The sequence below is a fragment of the Carcharodon carcharias genome, chromosome 12 (genome assembly GCF_017639515.1).
Source record: "Carcharodon carcharias isolate sCarCar2 chromosome 12, sCarCar2.pri, whole genome shotgun sequence".
Lineage (NCBI taxonomy): Eukaryota > Metazoa > Chordata > Chondrichthyes > Lamniformes > Lamnidae > Carcharodon > Carcharodon carcharias.
The window spans coordinates 29,767,406-29,785,594 of record NC_054478.1 but is presented as its reverse complement, the minus strand read 5'-3'; the positions used below and the strand labels follow the sequence as shown (position 1 = coordinate 29,785,594).

General features: G+C 41.1%; 1 protein-coding gene across 2 annotated transcripts in view; it reads right to left on the bottom strand.

Annotated features, from left to right (window-relative positions):
- LOC121285063 (ras-related protein M-Ras) overlaps positions 1-18,189 on the bottom strand; it is a 50,622-nt gene that overhangs the window by 30,037 nt on the left and 2,396 nt on the right. The window contains exons 1-2 of one of the 2 annotated variants that reach the window (XM_041201187.1): positions 10,387-10,479; positions 9,028-9,233 (exon numbers count right to left, since the gene is read on the bottom strand). In XM_041201187.1, the coding sequence (XP_041057121.1) occupies positions 9,028-9,220 (193 nt within the window). In that variant the 5' untranslated portion in view covers positions 9,221-9,233; positions 10,387-10,479. Of the gene's footprint in view, positions 1-9,027; positions 9,234-10,386; positions 10,480-18,189 lie in introns of those variants that run through there. The other variant, XM_041201186.1, reaches the window with a different exon arrangement.

Here is an 18,189-nt window from a genome sequence, read left to right as displayed (position 1 = left end):
CCTAGAGTTTAAAAAAAAAACCACAGGTCTAGAATTACTATTTGTGTATTGCTGAAAAGAGAGTCATGCTGTCAGAACTTTTCATCTTGCACTCATCAAGACAGATTTTCAGGAATATTGAATCTCAAAAGGAACAACAATTTACACTGCATGAAAAGAGTGCTGACTGGTTGGCAAGCGAACTCCGATTGGTAGAGGCATTGCCATGGAAAATGCACCAGGGAAACTGAGGTTCAACTTCAAACTAGGCAGGGAACCAAGGAATGGCTATCCCCAAGCCTCTTGTTTAGTTGAAAAAGGCACAATGCGCGGGGAAGGATTTTCAAGTCGGCATGTGGGGATGAGCCTGGCACGCTGATGCGTAAAATGTCGGGCGTGTCCCGACGTCACCATGTGCCATTCAGATCTTTCGCTTGGCGGGCACATGCCGGAGGCTGCTGCGCGCCCGCCGAGCTGTCAAAGGCCTGTTAAGGACATTAATAAACCAATTAAAACTAGTTCTTAACGCTGTCCTCCAACCTTAAGGCGAAGAGCCCAAGCATCCTTCACGTTTTTCAGGAAACCTCATCCATGGGAGAGATGAGGTTTCATGAAGGTTTTATTAAATAAATAAATATTTTGTCCACACTTCATAAACTTGTCCCAGCTCATGACACTGTCACATGAGGGGACATGTTTGAATAACTTTTATCTTTCTTTATTTCAAACTTTCCATAAGAGCCGCCTCAGGGAGATTCCACCGTTCTTTTGCGCGTATGTGCGAAAGATTGCAGGCCCCGACTCTCCCTCCTGCACCCCTGCCTGCACAAGTAGCGCTGAGCACCACCGGACACGCGTCACGCTGGGTGGGCCTTAATTGGCCCGCCCACATAAAATGGCGACGCGCAGCCAATCGCGGGTGGCGATCAGCTCCATGCCCACTCCCGGCTGGCCCGCCCGACAGGGAGGAAAATTATCACCTTGATGTCAAGTTAAATAGCCAGACAATGTAGCCATTGGCGTTGAGGGTGGTGGGAGGGGCACAGCTTAGCATTAAGTGGAAGCTGGCCCTTTGTGCGTGAATAATGATGCTGAGGCTCAAGGTGACAGCAGCACATTAATTCAGTCACTAATATCACCAACAGTGATGCCTATACTATGCCTCATAATTTTCATTTGAAAGAAAAAAAGTGATTTATTTTGCTCAAGTCGCCATGTGTCCAATATAAACAAGAACACGGAAGTAAAGTTAGAAAGGTTTGCATGCCCAAATTCCCATGGCAATTGCTTTACTAATGTGCCTTCGCTGCAACTGTGAGATCATCAAACAAAACCTTCCTGATTCAACCTTCACATGTCAGCTGCCTCAGGACTGACAAAACTCAATAGCTTCTCAAAAGGGGAGGGAAACTTCAGAACCGAGTATTAGAACGCTAGGCACTTAAATCAGAAGTAGGAATTCAAGAGGACATTAGATGATTATTTGAATAGAAACAATGTGCAAGGGTACGGGGAAAAGGCAGGGCAATAATGGCACTAGGTCATAATGCTCATTTGGAGAGCTGGTGCAGACATGATGGGCCAAATGGCTTCCTTCTGTGCTGTTAGGATTCTGCGAATTAGACCTATTTTTAAGAATGTCACTAGTTCAGCTTCCCCGAGGACCAGGGTTGTGATTTTTCAAATTTACTTTGAGACTATTATATACATATATTCAACAACAAAAAAAAAATCTCCAGTAAGAGCCCTTCAAAACAAAGCTCATATACAAAGATCGTATGCTTGTGTGACAACTGTAAGGCTGTTGCTCACCAGTAGAAGAACCTAACCAGAGAGCTTCTTTCCTCTTTAAGGCCGCCAGGTGAAATTTCTGTTGCTATAACAAACCTCAGTCCCAACCTTAGTAGTATTTGATTCACAATTCCAGCTATTCCAAAGTGATTTCAGAGAAAGATTACCAATTGTGTCAGATGACAAATAGGTAATTTATGTTCAGCTAGGAATAGGATTAATCACCCGAGGACCCTCACCTTGATCAGCTCATCATCCTTTGATGGAATCAATGCACCGAGATGAAAAGGGTAAAGTTTAATTTACTGTTTCACCAAATCTCTGAAGGTAGTTAATAGAATCATACAACAGCTGCAAGACAGGGAGCCATTTGGCCCATTGTGTCTCTCTGCAAGAGCAGCTCAGCTAGTCCAACTCTCCTGCCTTTTCTCCATAAGCATGGAAATGTTTTCCCTATGGATAATTATCCGATTCCCTTTTGAAAGCCACAATTGACTCTGCCTCCGCCACGCTCTTTAGTCAGTATATTCTAGATCCTAACCGCTCGCTGCATAAGAAGGTTTTTCAAACATATATACGAACATATGAATTAAGAGCGCAAGTAGGCAACTCGGTTTCTCGAGACTGCTCTACCATTCAATAAGATCATGGTTGATCAGATTGTAGCCTCGACTTTACATTCCCACCTACCCTGATAACCTGTCACCTCAAGAATCTATCTAGCTCTGCTTTAAATGCATTCAAAGGCCCTTCCTCAAAAAGGCAGTGGAAACAGAGTGCCAAAGACTCACAACACCACAGAAAAAAAATTCTCATTTGTCTTAAATGGGCGACCTTTTGTTTTTAAACAGTGACCCCTAGTTTTAGAATCTCCCACAAGAAGAAACATCCTTTTCACGTCCACCTTGTCAAGACCCATCAGGATCTTACACCTTTCAATCAAGTCGCCTCTTATCTTCTAAATTCCAGCAGATACAATGATTTTCCTTTGGTTCTTTTGCCAATCATCTTAGAATTGTGTTCTCTGTTTCTCCTCCATCTAGTCTGTCCAGACCCATTATGATTTTGAGCACCTCCATCAAATCACCTATCTTCTCTTTAAGTCCAGTTTCTCCAATCTTTTCTTGTACCTGAGGTCCCTCATCCCCAGCACCATTCTTGTAAATCTTTTTCTCTAGCTTTCCAATGCCTTCACATCCTTCCTCAAATATAATGCCCAGAATTGGGACAATGCTCCAGAGGAGACTAAACCAGGTGTTTTAGAAAGGTGTGCCATAACTATAATTATAGAACATAAAAGCAAGCAAGCTGTGATGGTATACAAAGCTGCTGGCTGAATACTTGAACTCAGGAAACCACACATTGCCTCTGGATTTAAGTCAATGCAAAACATCACATTAAAAAGGAGCTTTGTTGCCATGGTAAAAGTGTCTTGCAACACCTGTGTATAGATAAGGAGGAGACAAGATCTGCAATACAGTGATTGGAGATAATTTCTAGTTGCAACAGTTGTTTCTCACAATTTAAAATAGAACTGAGATTGAAGTGTAAAATTGGAAAAACAGGTTTCTGGAGAAAAATCTGCAGCACAGACTTAATCCAGCACTGATGTGTGTTAAATATCAGCAGAATGGTGATCCCATCCCTTTCCCAGAATCTTACAGCACAGAAGTAGGCCAGTTGGCCCACTGTGCTCGTGCCAGCCCTTTGAAAGAACTATTGATTAATCCCACTCTTGTTGCTGCACAGTCCTTTCCTTTAAGAACAAAGGGAGCCCCTCAAGCCTGTTCTGCCATTCAATGAGATCATGGCTGATCTGTGAACTAACTCCATGGACCCACCTTAGCTCCATACCCCTTAATACTCTTTATAGATCTTTGCTAACCAATCTCTGTTTGAAAATTGACAACTGACTGAGGAGCGACTTTTCAACCATATATCCCCAATGAATTAAGAAGAGCCCCTCATTCTGCCGGGTACACTGTAACCCCTCTGAACAACATTGCCATTTACTGCTGAACTAAGGACCAGGAACTGTATGAAGACAATTCAAATGGCATTACAAATCTGATACAAATCAGGGCTGGATTTAAATCCAGGCCACTGGGGTGAAAGGATGGTACTGAAACCACATCATTTATTGGTAGGGTGGCTGGGGGGGAGGAAATGGCAAACCTCCAACCACCCACTGCAAAATGTCAGGTCATGAGAACATAAGAAGTAGGAGCGAGTTACTCAGTCCTTCATGATAAAGGATCTTAGTTGGCCTTATTCATTGCCGTACACTCTCAGCAGTCCAACCTCCGCTTTTCATGGGAATTATGGCATTTGGGATAGAACATGGGAAAGCAGTATCATGAAGTACAGGAGGCCACTCAGCCTGTCAAATCTACACTGACTATTTCAAAGAGCCATGATCTTAGTGAATGGTGGTGCAGGATGGTCTACTCCTAATACTTCTTATGCTCTTAACACAAGCACATGCACTGCTGCACTAGTGGCTGCCGGGAGACAAATGCAACATTTTAATTCCTTACAGGAAGATAATCCAAATGGGGAAATCGCACAATGCTTCCTGAATTAAATCTTCTGTCCGCCATATTAAAAGTACAAGATTGAAAATGGCAGACTTCTCCCTATACTTTGCAAGTTTATTGAGAATACTTGCAACTATTAAAACGACAATGGTCTGCAAAATTGCAGAACTTAAAAGTACCTTATACCCAATGCATAAAATAATCTGTTGCAAATGGATGTAGATCAAGATTTAAGGTTTTATATTTGAATTGCATAGTTCACTAGGTCAGAATTATTTTCTTTTATTTCTGGGGTCTGGGTTCAGATCAAGCATATACTATTGGTATTAATAGAACCCCTCTGGTTCCAAAACCTTTGGACAGCCTCTGGCAAGGTTCTAGTATTTGCGAGTCCAAGCAAACGGGCAATAAGAATATTGGTCTTACTTGGAGAAAGTAGAAGGAAGGCTGGTACGAGATATAAAATATTGTGGTTTTGTAAACCTGGGGTTGAGAGCTAAGGCACATACATCTTAGAAACAGAGAAGAGGGAGCCTTAATCGTCACTAATGTTGTTTTAATAACAAATGTCATAATCAGTTCCTGGATTTCTTTGTGAATGGGAAAGGGGTTAGTAAGTCAGTGGAAAAAAAAAATCCTAGTTCTGCATTTTGAAAACTGGGTCCAAAGATGTACTGTATTACACTCAAGTCATCATGTACACGGCATCTTCTACATGGCGTGCATGATGCAAAAAATGCAATGTTAGTCCAGTCACAAAAGCAATTTACAGGCATAATTTTCAGCTCCAACTTCAACTGAGCTCAAACTTTCCACAATGTTTCAATGCTTATCAAGAATACATTTAGAGTGTGTTAACTTGCTTCAAGCAAAATTTGATTACAGCTGATTAAGTATCTGATTTGACATGCTTTGCACTATTATAGAAGCCAAACAGACTTTAATATGGAAATTGGCTACAATTATAATTTTTAGAATCCTCAGGTTTGTACAAATTTGACTTTAAACACACAACTTCAGTTTTGCCCACAGTCATATTTTAATATATGTTGGCATCTATTGCAAAGGGAATGGAATATAAAAGTAGGGAAGTTTACTACAGCAGTACAGGGCCTGGGTGAGACCACATCTGGAATAGTGTACAGTTTTGGTCTCCTTATTTGAAAAAAAATGCATAATAGTATTAGAAGCAGTTCAGAGAAGGTTCACTCGATTCATTCCTGGGATGGGGAACTTATTTTATGAAGAAAGGTTGAACAAGTTGGCCTTTACCCATTGGAGTTTAGAAGAATGAGAGGCGATCTTATTGAAACATACAAGATCCTGCAGGGATTTGATAGGGTAGATACCGGGAAGATGTTTCCTCTTGTGGAAGAGACTGGAACTAAGAGACACTGTTTAAGAATAAGAGATCTACCATTTAAGATAAAGATAAGAAATTTTTTCTCCCAAAGGATCGTTAGTCTGTGGAATTCTCTTTGTCAGAAAGCAGTGGAGGCTGGGTCATTAAGTTTATTCAAGGCAGAATTAGACAGATTTTTAATAGACTAGGGAGTCAAGGGTTATGGTCGCAGATGGCAAAGTGGAGTTGAGACCACAACAAGATCAGCAATGATCTTACTGAACAGGCTCAAAGGATTGAAAGGCCTACTCCTGCTTTTAAGTGCTATGTCCCTTTTTTTTTGGAGAAGGGATATTGAAAATCCATTAAAACTATGTTTGGTCATACAGAACTTGAGTATCTCTGAAAAATAGAGACATGCTGTCAAAGCTTTTCATCTCGCACCCATCAGGACAGATGCAAGGATGCCAAATTTCCTAAATTGGTCATTAGTGTTGTTCTTAGCCCACTTGGGATTGCTCAGCAAGAGCTGCCCAATCACATCTAAACATTACCCACTACGTTCTGGGAATTGCAAGCACAAGTTGGCTGAGTACATCTACTGCAAACTGAAGGGATGTGCTGCTTAATACTATCTGCTAGTCATCCGGATGTACGGCCTACGTATCTGACATCACACTGGCACTGAAATAGATTAACCACATTACTCATAGGCAGGACATCTTTTTGGGTTGACGGCAGCATCCTGAGAGTGGAGAACGCCACTTGTGCTGCCACTACATAGTGACAGCGTAGAAGGGCTGTCTTGGAACTGTTGTTCAAATTTTTAACGTTAGATATGATTCCATGATTGGGCATTTGCTGAACAATCCTGAGTGTGCCAAGGTTTACACTAACTACCATTTAAAAACACGAGCCGAGGCAGCAATGCAGTTCATTTCCATATGCTAGGGACTACATGTATTAAAAAGCAGGGACCTGTCCTGCAAGCAAAAGGAGTATGTCTTGACATTGTTCAAAATGGTACAAACAACAAGCATGGGAGACAATAGCTCCATTGTGCATTTGCCATGACAATATCTCAACCAATCAGCACCCCTTTTGTCATGCGGTATAAATTGTTGTTCCCTTTGAAGTTTGGCATTCATCCCTCTCCCTGGAAACCGTCTGAGGCCGAACCAGGCTGTTTACAAATTTGGTGTCAAATTTGTCCCCGAGATGAGCTTCTGACCACAACTGTGCCCTCAGTAAGATCACCTATTTGCACCTCTAACATTGCTCCTGTGCTGACTTATCTGCTGCTGAAACCCTCATGCTTCATTACCTCTAGACTATTTCAATGCATTCTTGGTCAGCTTCCCACATTCTACCATCTGTGAACTCGAGGTCATCCAAATCTCTGTGCCAGTGTCCTAATTTGCACAAAGTCCCATTCACCCATTATCCTTGTGCTTGCTGATCCACATTGGCTCCTGGTTAACAAATGCCTTGATTTTAAAATCATCCTTGTTCTCATCCTGGTTTTTAAATCCCTCCATGGACATGATCCTCCCTACCTCTGTAATCTCCTACAGCCCCACAACTCTCCAAAATATCTGCACTCCTCTTATTCTGGCTTGTTGAACATATCAGGCTTCAATTGCTCCAATACCGGCAGCTGCACCTTAAGTTACCTCAGGAAAGTTACGGCACAGAAAGAGGCCATTCAGACCATTGTGTCTGTGCCGGCTGAAAAAGAATAAATAAAAAACTAGCTCTCCATTCTAATCCTACTTTCCAGCAACCCATCCATAGCCTTGCAAGTTACAGCACTTTAGTGCAGATCCATGTAGCTTTTAAATGAGTTGAGAGTTTCTGCTTACACCACCAAACCAGGCAGTGAATTTCAAACACCCACCACCCTCTGGGTGAAGAAGTTTTTCCTCATGTTCCCTCTAATCCTTTGACCTTAAATATGTGCTCCCTAGTAGTTGACCCCGCTGCTAGGGTAAACAGGGCGTCCCTGTCTACTCTATCTAAGCCCCTCATGATCTTGTACACCTCAATCAGGTTACCTCCTCAGTTCCAAGGAAAACAACCCCAGCCTATCCAATCCTTCCTCACAGCTGCAATTTTCAAGCCCTGGCAACATTCTTGTAAATCTCCTCTGCACTCTCTCCAGAGCAATTATGTCCTTCCTGTAATGTGGTGACCAGAACTGTACACAAAATTCCAGCTGTGGCTTAACCAGCATTATACAGTTTACACAGTTCCAGCATTACATTCCTGCTTTTATGTAGGCCCTAAGCTCTGGAATATCCTACCCAAGCCTCTCCACCTCTCTTTCCTCCTTTAAGGCACTTCTTAAAACCTAACTCTTTGACCAAACTTTTGGCCATCTGCCCTAATATCTCCTTCTGTGGTTCAGTGTCTAATTTATTTTAAAACTCTTCTGTGAAGTGCTTTGGGCCTTGTATTTATATAGCATCTTTTAACATAATCAAAGTCTGGAAACTAATGACATGAAGGGATATGGGGATAGTGGGAAAAATGGCGCAAGAGGTACATGATCAGCCATGATCTGTTTGAGTGGTGGAGCAGGCTCAAGGGGCCGAATGGACTACTCATGTGCCTGTTTCTAAGTTGTTGCAAAAATTGAACCTATAAAAATACCTGAAATAACCTGAGGTTTTAAGTAGGCAGTAAAAAACTAACAATTCTTATTTGCTCTGTATCCTAGTGACCAACGATAATTGATATGGTTTTGTGGGGAGGGGGAAAAATTGTATTTTTATTTACAGAAATAGTTGCAATGTCGAGGAAAAATAAACATTAAATCTAATGTACAACCTTTTTAAACACCTACAGCAAGGATATGATTGAGAAAGTGAGAAGATGCCTCAAACAGAAGGGATATAATTTCCTCTGATTGCAAAAAGAAATATCACCCAAAGCACATCTGTTGGCACAATTCTAGATCACAGCATTACACAAGAGTGCATGGGGCAGTCATTACTGGTAACACTGGAGGCAAAAAGGGAAACACTAAATGCTTTGAAATCGAAACAGAAAATATTGCAATGGGCAAAAGCAGATTGACCTGCTTCAGCGACGAGAACAATAGAACAAATCTTCAAACAATTTCTCTGCCAGAAGCTCATTGACCTATTATGTCCGTCCACTACAATTTTTTGACACACAATATCTTTTGGGTAAAGGTCTGGAAACAAGCCATATGAAAAATAAGTTTATAGAAAATATGTTACAATATAAACAAAAAGCTTTTGCTGTACAGAATACAAGGCTCATCCCAAATCAATATATCATTAGCCTTTCAGTAAGGTAGAAAACTGCACTTTAAGAGTTGGATAAATATATAATTCCTCTGACTAAACTTACCATCCAGGATGGCCCACTGTCCATCGATTTCTGTGTGTTTCAAGTAAGAGTCTTCAATCGTCGGATCATAATCTGGCACAAAAATCTTTTGGAAGAATTGGATGGTGAGAGCACTTTTTCCAACACCACCGTCTCCCACCACCACAAGTTTATACGTGGGGAGGTTGTCACTTGGAACCGCACTTGTGGCCATGTCTTAATTTAACCTGCAACATAAAAAGGGACAGAACAGCGTTAAACTCATAACTGTTTTTTTAAACCATAAAGGAAATTGCTAAAGGCAGTTTCTTTTCAATGCCGAAGGGTTCAAACACTGGGAAAGGCAAAAGGAAAATAAAGATGCTAAAAAGGGGAGATACAAGATGATACACGTTCATCTGAAATTGTTTAATTCTCATCCTTATACCTCCATGGCCTTGCCCACCTCTGTAAGCTCATCCAGTTCTTCAACCCACTGAGATATCTCTGCTCCTCCAAATTTTGGCCTCTTGCACATCCCCCAGTTTTCACTGCTCCAGCTTTGGCAGCTATGCTTTCAGCTACCTAGGCCTTAATCTCTAGAATTCTATACTCAAACCGTACCACCTGTCTACCTTCCAACTTCTCAATTTTTTTTTAAGAAAAGGTTTTCATCCTGATGTTTCAATCATCCATATCCTTACCCTACCCAATTATAATCTACAACAAACTCCCACTGAACTCACAGGGCTTCATCCAGTTGCCTACCCTCTTCCCTTAGCCTGAGCATTGCCATTCCTTCAGCAGCCTTGGCCGCAGGCTCTGGGATTTCTTCCCTAAACCACTATGATTCTCTACCTCTCTCTTCCACTTTATTAGAACTAGGAGTCACTGTTTAAAAATAAGGGGTCTCCCATATAAGACAGAGACAAGAAGAATTATTTTCTGAGGTTTGAGTGTCTTTGGAGCTGTTCCCCAGAGAGCAGTGGAGGCAGGGTCATTCAACACTTATAAAAGCAGAGATAGATAGATTCTTGACTAACAAGGGAGTAGAAGATTATCAGCAGTAGGTGGAACGTGAAGTTGAGGCCACAATCAGGCCAGCCATGATCTTATTGAACAATGGAGCAGGCTCAAGGGCCCCATTGGCCTACTTCTACTCCTAGTTCATAGGCTGTATGTTCAGACTCTCCCTAAAAGCTTTCAACAAGACTTTGGCTACCCTTTCCCATTTCGAGTCACAAGGAAGTTCCATTGTTACACACTTGAGTCACACTATTGCACAAGTAGATATCAGGCAGTCAGAATCAACAGCCATAAAGGCAAGATGCTTGAACCACTTGAGGGAGCAACTGATGCCACTAAACTAGGAGAAGATATCTCCAGAAATTCATAACTTACCTTCTCCTGATGGCAATGTATAGATTTTGGAAAGCATTCAGCTTTTGGAGACAGGAACATTGGGAAAATATTTAACTATCAAACTATGAAATTCTGTTCAGCCATTTCTGGACATGAGAAAATGTACAGAGTTACTGATATTAAGGAAGTGTTAGGGGTAATATTTGTGCCTTGTGATTCAGACAGATTGCAAATCCACTTGAGCATTTAAGGATTGCACACAAAGCAGTTCCCTTTTTAAAAGCCAAGTGACTGCTGCTGGTAACGAGTGATCGTTGACAGGCTTAACTGTACGCTTTTGAAAACATCTTGAGGAATTATGCAGTGTTTGGGGTATACGGGACTCAAAAAATAGTTCAATGAGCAAACTTCTTTGGAATTGCTCAATGCCATTAAATACCAACAACACATCTACACTTTTCAGCATTAGGCAGTAATCTAAAATTAATGCTTGAAAAAAAAACCTTACACAAACTAGAGTGCTTCAGAAGCTTCACAGAGTCACATTCATGGGTCTAGTGAAAATTGGCAGACTGAGAGAAACACAAGTATTACTGAGGAGTCTGAAGTACACTGGATAACTTTAGTATAATAGTGTCTTTGTGAGCTGGGCAGAAATTGTGCTAAGCAGATGGCTGTGTTGTACGGCTTCTCTATAACAAGAGATCCATTAACAATGCAGGATATATAGGAGGCCCATGATTGCAGCTCATGTTAGGATTTACTGAATTAAGAATCTACTTTTAAAGAAAAACTTTTGATCACTTTTCTCTCCTTTCCAATCTTTGCTTAGTTAACTGAAGGAAGCATGCAGATACTACGCGCTAATATTCCAAGTGTGTAATTGGAAGATACTTTGCAATAGGGAAAAAAGAATTAATGCAGCAACTCTGCACCACCAATTGCTCCTAAAGTTTCAAGTTCAATAGGAGTTGGTCACACTCTAGTTCCTGGTTCTCCCAGTTGTTACAAGCAACTTTCACCAAGTGCTGATTACCAATGAGGTCACGTCCTCATTTCTTTCCTCACTTTACAAGTCCCTATTCTCTGCCTCATTAAATCTCACAACTCACCGACTTGGCAGCAAGGGGGATTTGTTCTCAAGAACAAGTTGCCAATTCCACCAAGTAGCATACAAATTGGTATACATCAACTTTGCCCTCCCTCTGGCTGAGCCAGCTGTGATTAGGGAATTCATTCAGAATGGGGAACTTGCTGAGGAGAAACTATACCACCAATCAGAGGTCATGCATGTGGTATTTCTGAAGGGCTTTATAATAGTGTGTACAATGGATTCAAGTGCAAGATTCTTTTACATTCAAAAGCATAAGACAATGTTCCATGGATAAGAATAGAGAAATAAAGTAACCATTGTGGTCTCCACTATTCAGCGCCTACTGGAACTCATTATACACTAACCCTGATCAGTCTCCATTATATGCGACATCATGTTTTAATTGATTTACTTTGCTCATTGATTTACTATCTCAGCCTGCAACACAACATTCACTCCCTCCCCTTGATGTAAAGTTTCTCAGGTAATTTGATTCATTATAAAAATTGGTTACACCTCATTGTTCAACCTGGAAAATCTAGCCTGCCACAATATTCAGCTCTTCAATCCAACATCAGTAATGGATAAGTGACCATAATACACATCAAAAAAATACTCACCTAGAAAGGCATACGTTAACAAAGGTTAGTTAACACAGATTTGTAAATGACATGTTGCTGCTGACAAATTTATTCAAGTTCTTTGAGGAAAGAACTGCAATTCATGAGAGAAGAACGATAAAGGAAGTGCAAATTGAGTTGTGTATGAATTTTGAAAAGGTGTCTGATAAGGATATATATATGTATAGAGGCTTATAATTAAATTGTACATGGTATTAAAGGGAATGCATCAGCATCAATAGGAAGTTGGTCAAGAGACAGAATAATAGTTAACAAATTTTTTTCAAACAAGATTGACTTGAATAGCAATGGTCCTTCTTCACTTAATGTCAAAACCATTGCACTTTTCAATAAACTTGAATGTAGGGGGGCACAACCAGAAAATTTTAAACCAATGTAGAAATAAGGAATATAATAACAAAAAAATGTAAAAAGGAGAAGAGCAGAGAGATTAGATTCAAAGCTTTTAACCCAGCTGCTGGGAGTGAGTCAGGCTGGACCAGCTATTTGATAAATACTGTGGCTACAAGACCAAGTCAGAGACTGGGAATTCTGTGGCGAGTTAACTCACCTCCTGACTCCCCAAAGCCTGTTCACCATCTACAAGGCACAAGTCAGGAGTGTGATGGAATACTCTCCACTTGCCTGGATAAGCTTGGTTTCAACAACACTCCAGCTAGACACCATCCAGGCCAAAACAGCCCGCTTGATTGGCACCCATTCCACCACCTCTAACATTCCCTCACTCCACCACCAACACACAGTAGCAGCAGTGTGTACCATGTACAAGATGCACTGCAGCAACACACCATGGCTCCTTCAACAACACCTTCCAAACCCACGAACTCTACTACCTAGGAGGATAAGGGCAGCATGGGAACACCACCACCTGCAAGTTCCTTTCAAGCCACACACCATCCTGATTTGGAACAATATTGCCATTCCTTCACTGTCCCTGGGTCAAAATCCAGAAACTCCCTAACAGCACTATTGGTGTCCTTATACCACATAGACTGCAATGATTCAAAAAGGTGGCCTGACACTATGTTCTCTAGGGCAATTAGGGATGGGTAACAAATGTTGGCCTTGCCAGTGACAACCACATCCTATGAAAGGATGATCATTTTAAAAAGCCTATAGCAGCTGCGCTCCTGCTATTTTAACTGCCAGGATTCTAGCTGTGTGGTAGGTGGGGGCCTAATGAAAATTCCAAAGTCGTAGTCCGATGGAGATGACTGAAGCCTTGTCACAATTTTAACTTAAAGGTCAGAATAGCCAGAAGAGGCCAACAAGGCACGTTGATATTTTTTGTGAGGATTCCCTGTGAGTCAGCATGTAATCTTACCAGGCCCCAAAAGGAATCCTCAGCCACAGCCCCTTCCCATTCCCTTCCTCCCACCGCTGGCAGCACTTCAGAAACCCCCAGTCCCAGCACTTTAACTTGTGCGGTGGAATATTCCCTTGGGACCCAGCGGCATTGACCTCCTTCCCGCCAACACAGACCATCAGTCCTGCTGGCTTTGCGTGGGAGATAGCATAATCAGAATTGACAAATGGGGCCCAGAAGTTAAAATGGCTCAGGCCTCACGGCGAGGAGTTCAAGGAGCACTCTGCATGGCTCAAACCTGCCAAAGGTTAAAAACCAAGGCTTTAGGGGCTTGGATATTTAGATCTGTGAAAGAGAGAAGGCAAGTTGCTAAATAAAACAAATAAGATATATGCCATCCTGGGTTATTGCACAGATACTAAAGTAAGGATGGAATACTAAAGCTATACACATAATTTTAATGCCACAGATAGAATATTGTGTTCCGCTTCAAGTGGCTTCTTTTGGAAGAATGTCAAAGGCATGGAAAGGAAATTTACCAGAGATGAGAGACTTTAATTATGAAGAAAGACATGAGAAACTGAGGCTCTTTTCACTAGAGCAGCTGAAAAAAAGAGGGTTTTTGGTAAGATAAATAGATGGTGGCTTAACAGTTAGGATGTGGAATTTCTGACCATAAACAGATAAGGGAAGCAAAATCTACCGTAGCTTCTAAAACGGAAGTGGGTAAATATTTGAAAGATTTGAAGGATCCAGGGAAAACGGCAAGGGAATATGACTAAGTGAGGAGTTCTTTCAGAGATCTTGTATGGGTACCATGATCCATAAAGCCTCCTTCTGTATTTCAATTCTATAATTAAGGTGATATGCACATTAGCATAGTTCAATCTCTATCGTTTAATAGCTTGAATCTAAGGAGAAATGCTTTAAAATACTAAATGAATTATATATGGAATTATTTATTTGTGATTTTGACTGTTACATGGGGACTCCCTCCTCCTCCCAAACACTCACCCATTCTGAACCAATCGAGATGCCCTATTGGATCCTTAGTGAAGTTCCCAACCCCATATCATCTCCATTCCAAAGACCACCTACTTCCAGCTTATAATATTGCATGCCTCCACCCTTATCTCAGCATGTTATTAAGCCTTTACCCTTGTTGTTGTTGTTGGAGTAATGGAGTCTGAAGGTGACAAACTCCTGACCCATCTTCCACAAACCTCAATTCATCCAAAACTCCGCAGCCTGAACCGCATTCTGCACCATCCCCACTCGGTCCATCGTCAATGTCCATACTGATCTACAATGGCTTCCATTTCCCCTAATGCCTTAAAATTTATCATCATGTTTAAAATTCCAGAATGATCTCACTCCTCATTCTCTGTATAAGACAGTTCAGTGCTACAAGCCCATAGCTCTTCACTAAGAGCAGCAGACATATAGGAACACTACCACCTGGACATTCCCCGTCAAGCCACTCACCATCCTGACTTGTCTGTCGCTGGGTCAAAATCCTGGAACTCCCACCCTAACAGCACTGTGGTTGTACCTCCCAAAAAGAGAAAAACAGTTTGGACCAGTACTCTTATTTCCTGTTTTTACTGTATTTCCCTTCTGGGCTACACCACATGCACTTCAGCAGTTCAAGAAGGTAGCTCACTACCGCCTTCTCAAGGTCATTTAGGGATGGGCAATAAATGCTGGCCTAGCCAGCGCCCACATCCCACGAATGAATATTTTAAAAAATCTCATGGGACCAGCAAAAACATCATTACTATGACACATACTCAACCACCAACAGGCATTACTTCACCTATTTGAAGAGGTACAACATTTTAAAATGTGTAGGTGGAAAAGACCTGTTACACATCAAGAGTGCTAAGTTGCATACAACACTTATCAGTTACGTAATCAAGCCCACCTTTATAAATACAGCCAGTGAATGTCTACCTGTAATGCACTGAAAGGATAGAATTTAGATTGGCACTTTACAGTGCCCATAAAACCAATACTGTTGATTTGGGAGTTTTGTGCAATGCTTCAGCTTTTCTCAGCAACGATGTTTAATATAAGATCATCGTAATTGAAAAGGGGACAGCAAAGGAGCACAACGTCAGTACCTCGGGTAATAGTCAGAAATAGCATCCTACCAAAAAGGCAAACATCCAGTGAGATTTTCCTGGATTCCAGGAGCATAGTACCAACGCACACCAGAGCCAAATTCACACACTCCAACTTGCATTTATTAAGTGCCTTTAATGTGATAAAATATGTCCCAAGGCATTTCACAAGACAAAATGTTGGTACTATGACAAATAAAGAGATAATACAACAGAAGACCAAACATTTGTTGACAGAAAAGAGAGGTAGGTTTTAAAAGATCGAGGAGACAGGATGTTTTTTTTTAAATGTATTCTTTCATAGGATGAGGGCATCGCTGGCAAGGCCAGCATTTGTTGCCCACCCTTAATTGCCTTCGAACTGAGTGGCTTGCTAGGCCATTTCAAAGTTAAGAGAGGTACTGTCATTACAGTTTGGTCTGGACTCGCATGTAGGCCCATCCAGGCAAGGACAGGAGATTACCTTCCCTAAAGGACATTAGCGACCCAGATGGGTTTTTAATGACAATCAACAATAGTCAAGAGACTAGCTTCTGATTCCAGATTTTTAAAAATAAATCAATTGAATTTAAACTCTACCAGCAGCTGTGGTGGAATTCAAACCTATAGTCCCAGAGCGTTAGCCTGGGCGTTTGGATAACTAGTCCAGTGACATTACCACTGGAGAAGTGGTGGAGAAGTTTAGATTTAGAATCTAGTCCACTAGAAACTCCAGCGTACCAAATTCATTCTTAGTTTGTTTCTCCTTTCGGCAACAGACCAAAGAAATACCATTGATTTAATAGGCACAATCTTAAAACATTTAGCGGACATCAGATTAGGAGGACTCTTGTGGGTCGGGGGGGGGGGGGGGGGAAGAGAGAGAAAAAAACTTAATGCGATGGTGGGAATTGGTCTGCCATTGTTTTGGGGAACTGGTGGATTGGTCGCAATCAGGGTTCAGGCATCTCAAGATCAAAATATAAATTAAATCCAAAAAATGGAAGCCATTTTTTTATGGTTTCATAATTACTTGTTTCCTGTTCAGTATAGCACCCAAAGGCCATATACTCAAAGGCTGGACAACAAAAAAGCAAACCTGGGGCGACTACAGAAAAGAAAATCAGAGCTCTACAGGAATTCATCGAGCCCGAAGCTCCTAAGAATCTCTCACAATCATTAAATTTGGGAAGTGATATCTTGATGTTCTGTCCAAGCAGCCAAACAGAAGGATTATAAAACTGCCAAATCAGTTTGTCACTTCGACGTGCACTGAAAATTTTTTAGGTCTGCTTATTTTGATTTAATTAGAATAAATTCTTGCATGTAAGATACAAAGAGCAGCCAGGATACACAATCTTGTGTCTCTACATTAATAAACAAAGCTGTTTCAACATTAATAAACTAAATTCCATTTTCATTAGAATTAACTTACATCCCCTGCATTCTTTTTTTTTAAATTGGAGCCACCTGAGCCTCATATTCTTGGTTGGTGTACTATTGATTTCACGCATGGCTGGGGTCTGATGAAGGGTCACGTTAACTCTTTCACTCCATACAGATGCTGCCTGACTTGCTGAGTATTTTCAGCATTTTCTGATTAGATTTCTGATTTCCAGCATCTGCAATATTTTGCTTGCTTGTTGCACGGGCAAGATCAGCATTGAATAGCTGGCCTTTCATTTGACAATTGTATTAGTCAAGGAGATGCACAGAATTTGCAGAACTTTAACGCACAGAGACTCAGCAGACACTGAAGGACACTGGAATTTGTTCAATAAGATTGTTTCTTGCTGAACAATGCAACTATTGTTTTTCTTTCTGGACTATTGTTCCATTATTTTGTTAAGCCTCTGTACGTACACACACACACACAGTATGCTTTAGCTCTCAATGACTCAACATTCTGTCATAGTTTTGAACAGCGAAATCTGACACTGGTCAAGCAAAAACAACTCATGTTATGAAACAGCTGAGGATTCACCTCAGCCTTGAAGCTTCATTCCATGTCTGATATAATTCACAGCACCATGTTTAAAAAGAGAATTTCTTATAATAGTTAAGAGCTTTTTAAAAGAAAATAATAGTTACCCTGGAGGGTAAGGAAAGCACAATGACCCAAAATGATCTTACAAGCTACTGAGAAAGCAGCTTTACATTTAAAAAAAATATATAGGCAAAAATAACTGCTGCAGCTACACTGACCCCCCAGCACTCCGCCGCCCCCCCCCCCCACAATCGACATCCTTACAACAATTCTCGGAAAAGGATAGTTTCCTGCTCTTCTCCACATAAAAACTAAATTGTCAACAATCTCGCATTTTTCTTGCAGATCAGAGTTTTTCTTTCTTAAAAAGAAAATGCTACAATATTAATAATCAGAAACCCGAGTTTGAAGAGATGTTCCCAAAGCTGCAAAACCCCTCAACTAGTGTGGCCTGGTTTCAGAAAGCCAAGGCCGGCGAATCATTGATTTCTATCAGCAGTCACATCCAAACCCACATAATAGGGGCAGGCCATCCTGTATAAGGAAAACTTTCAACAGAAAGCAAAGTTATCATAGATAGAGCACTAAAGTGGTGGATTTAAATTGGTTCTGGTATGGTACACTCAAGCTTAGTTATATGCAAATTAGTTTTTCACCCCGTTATGTTGGCCCTTTGAATAGGAGAAGGTGACAGCACAGTGCATAGATTAATT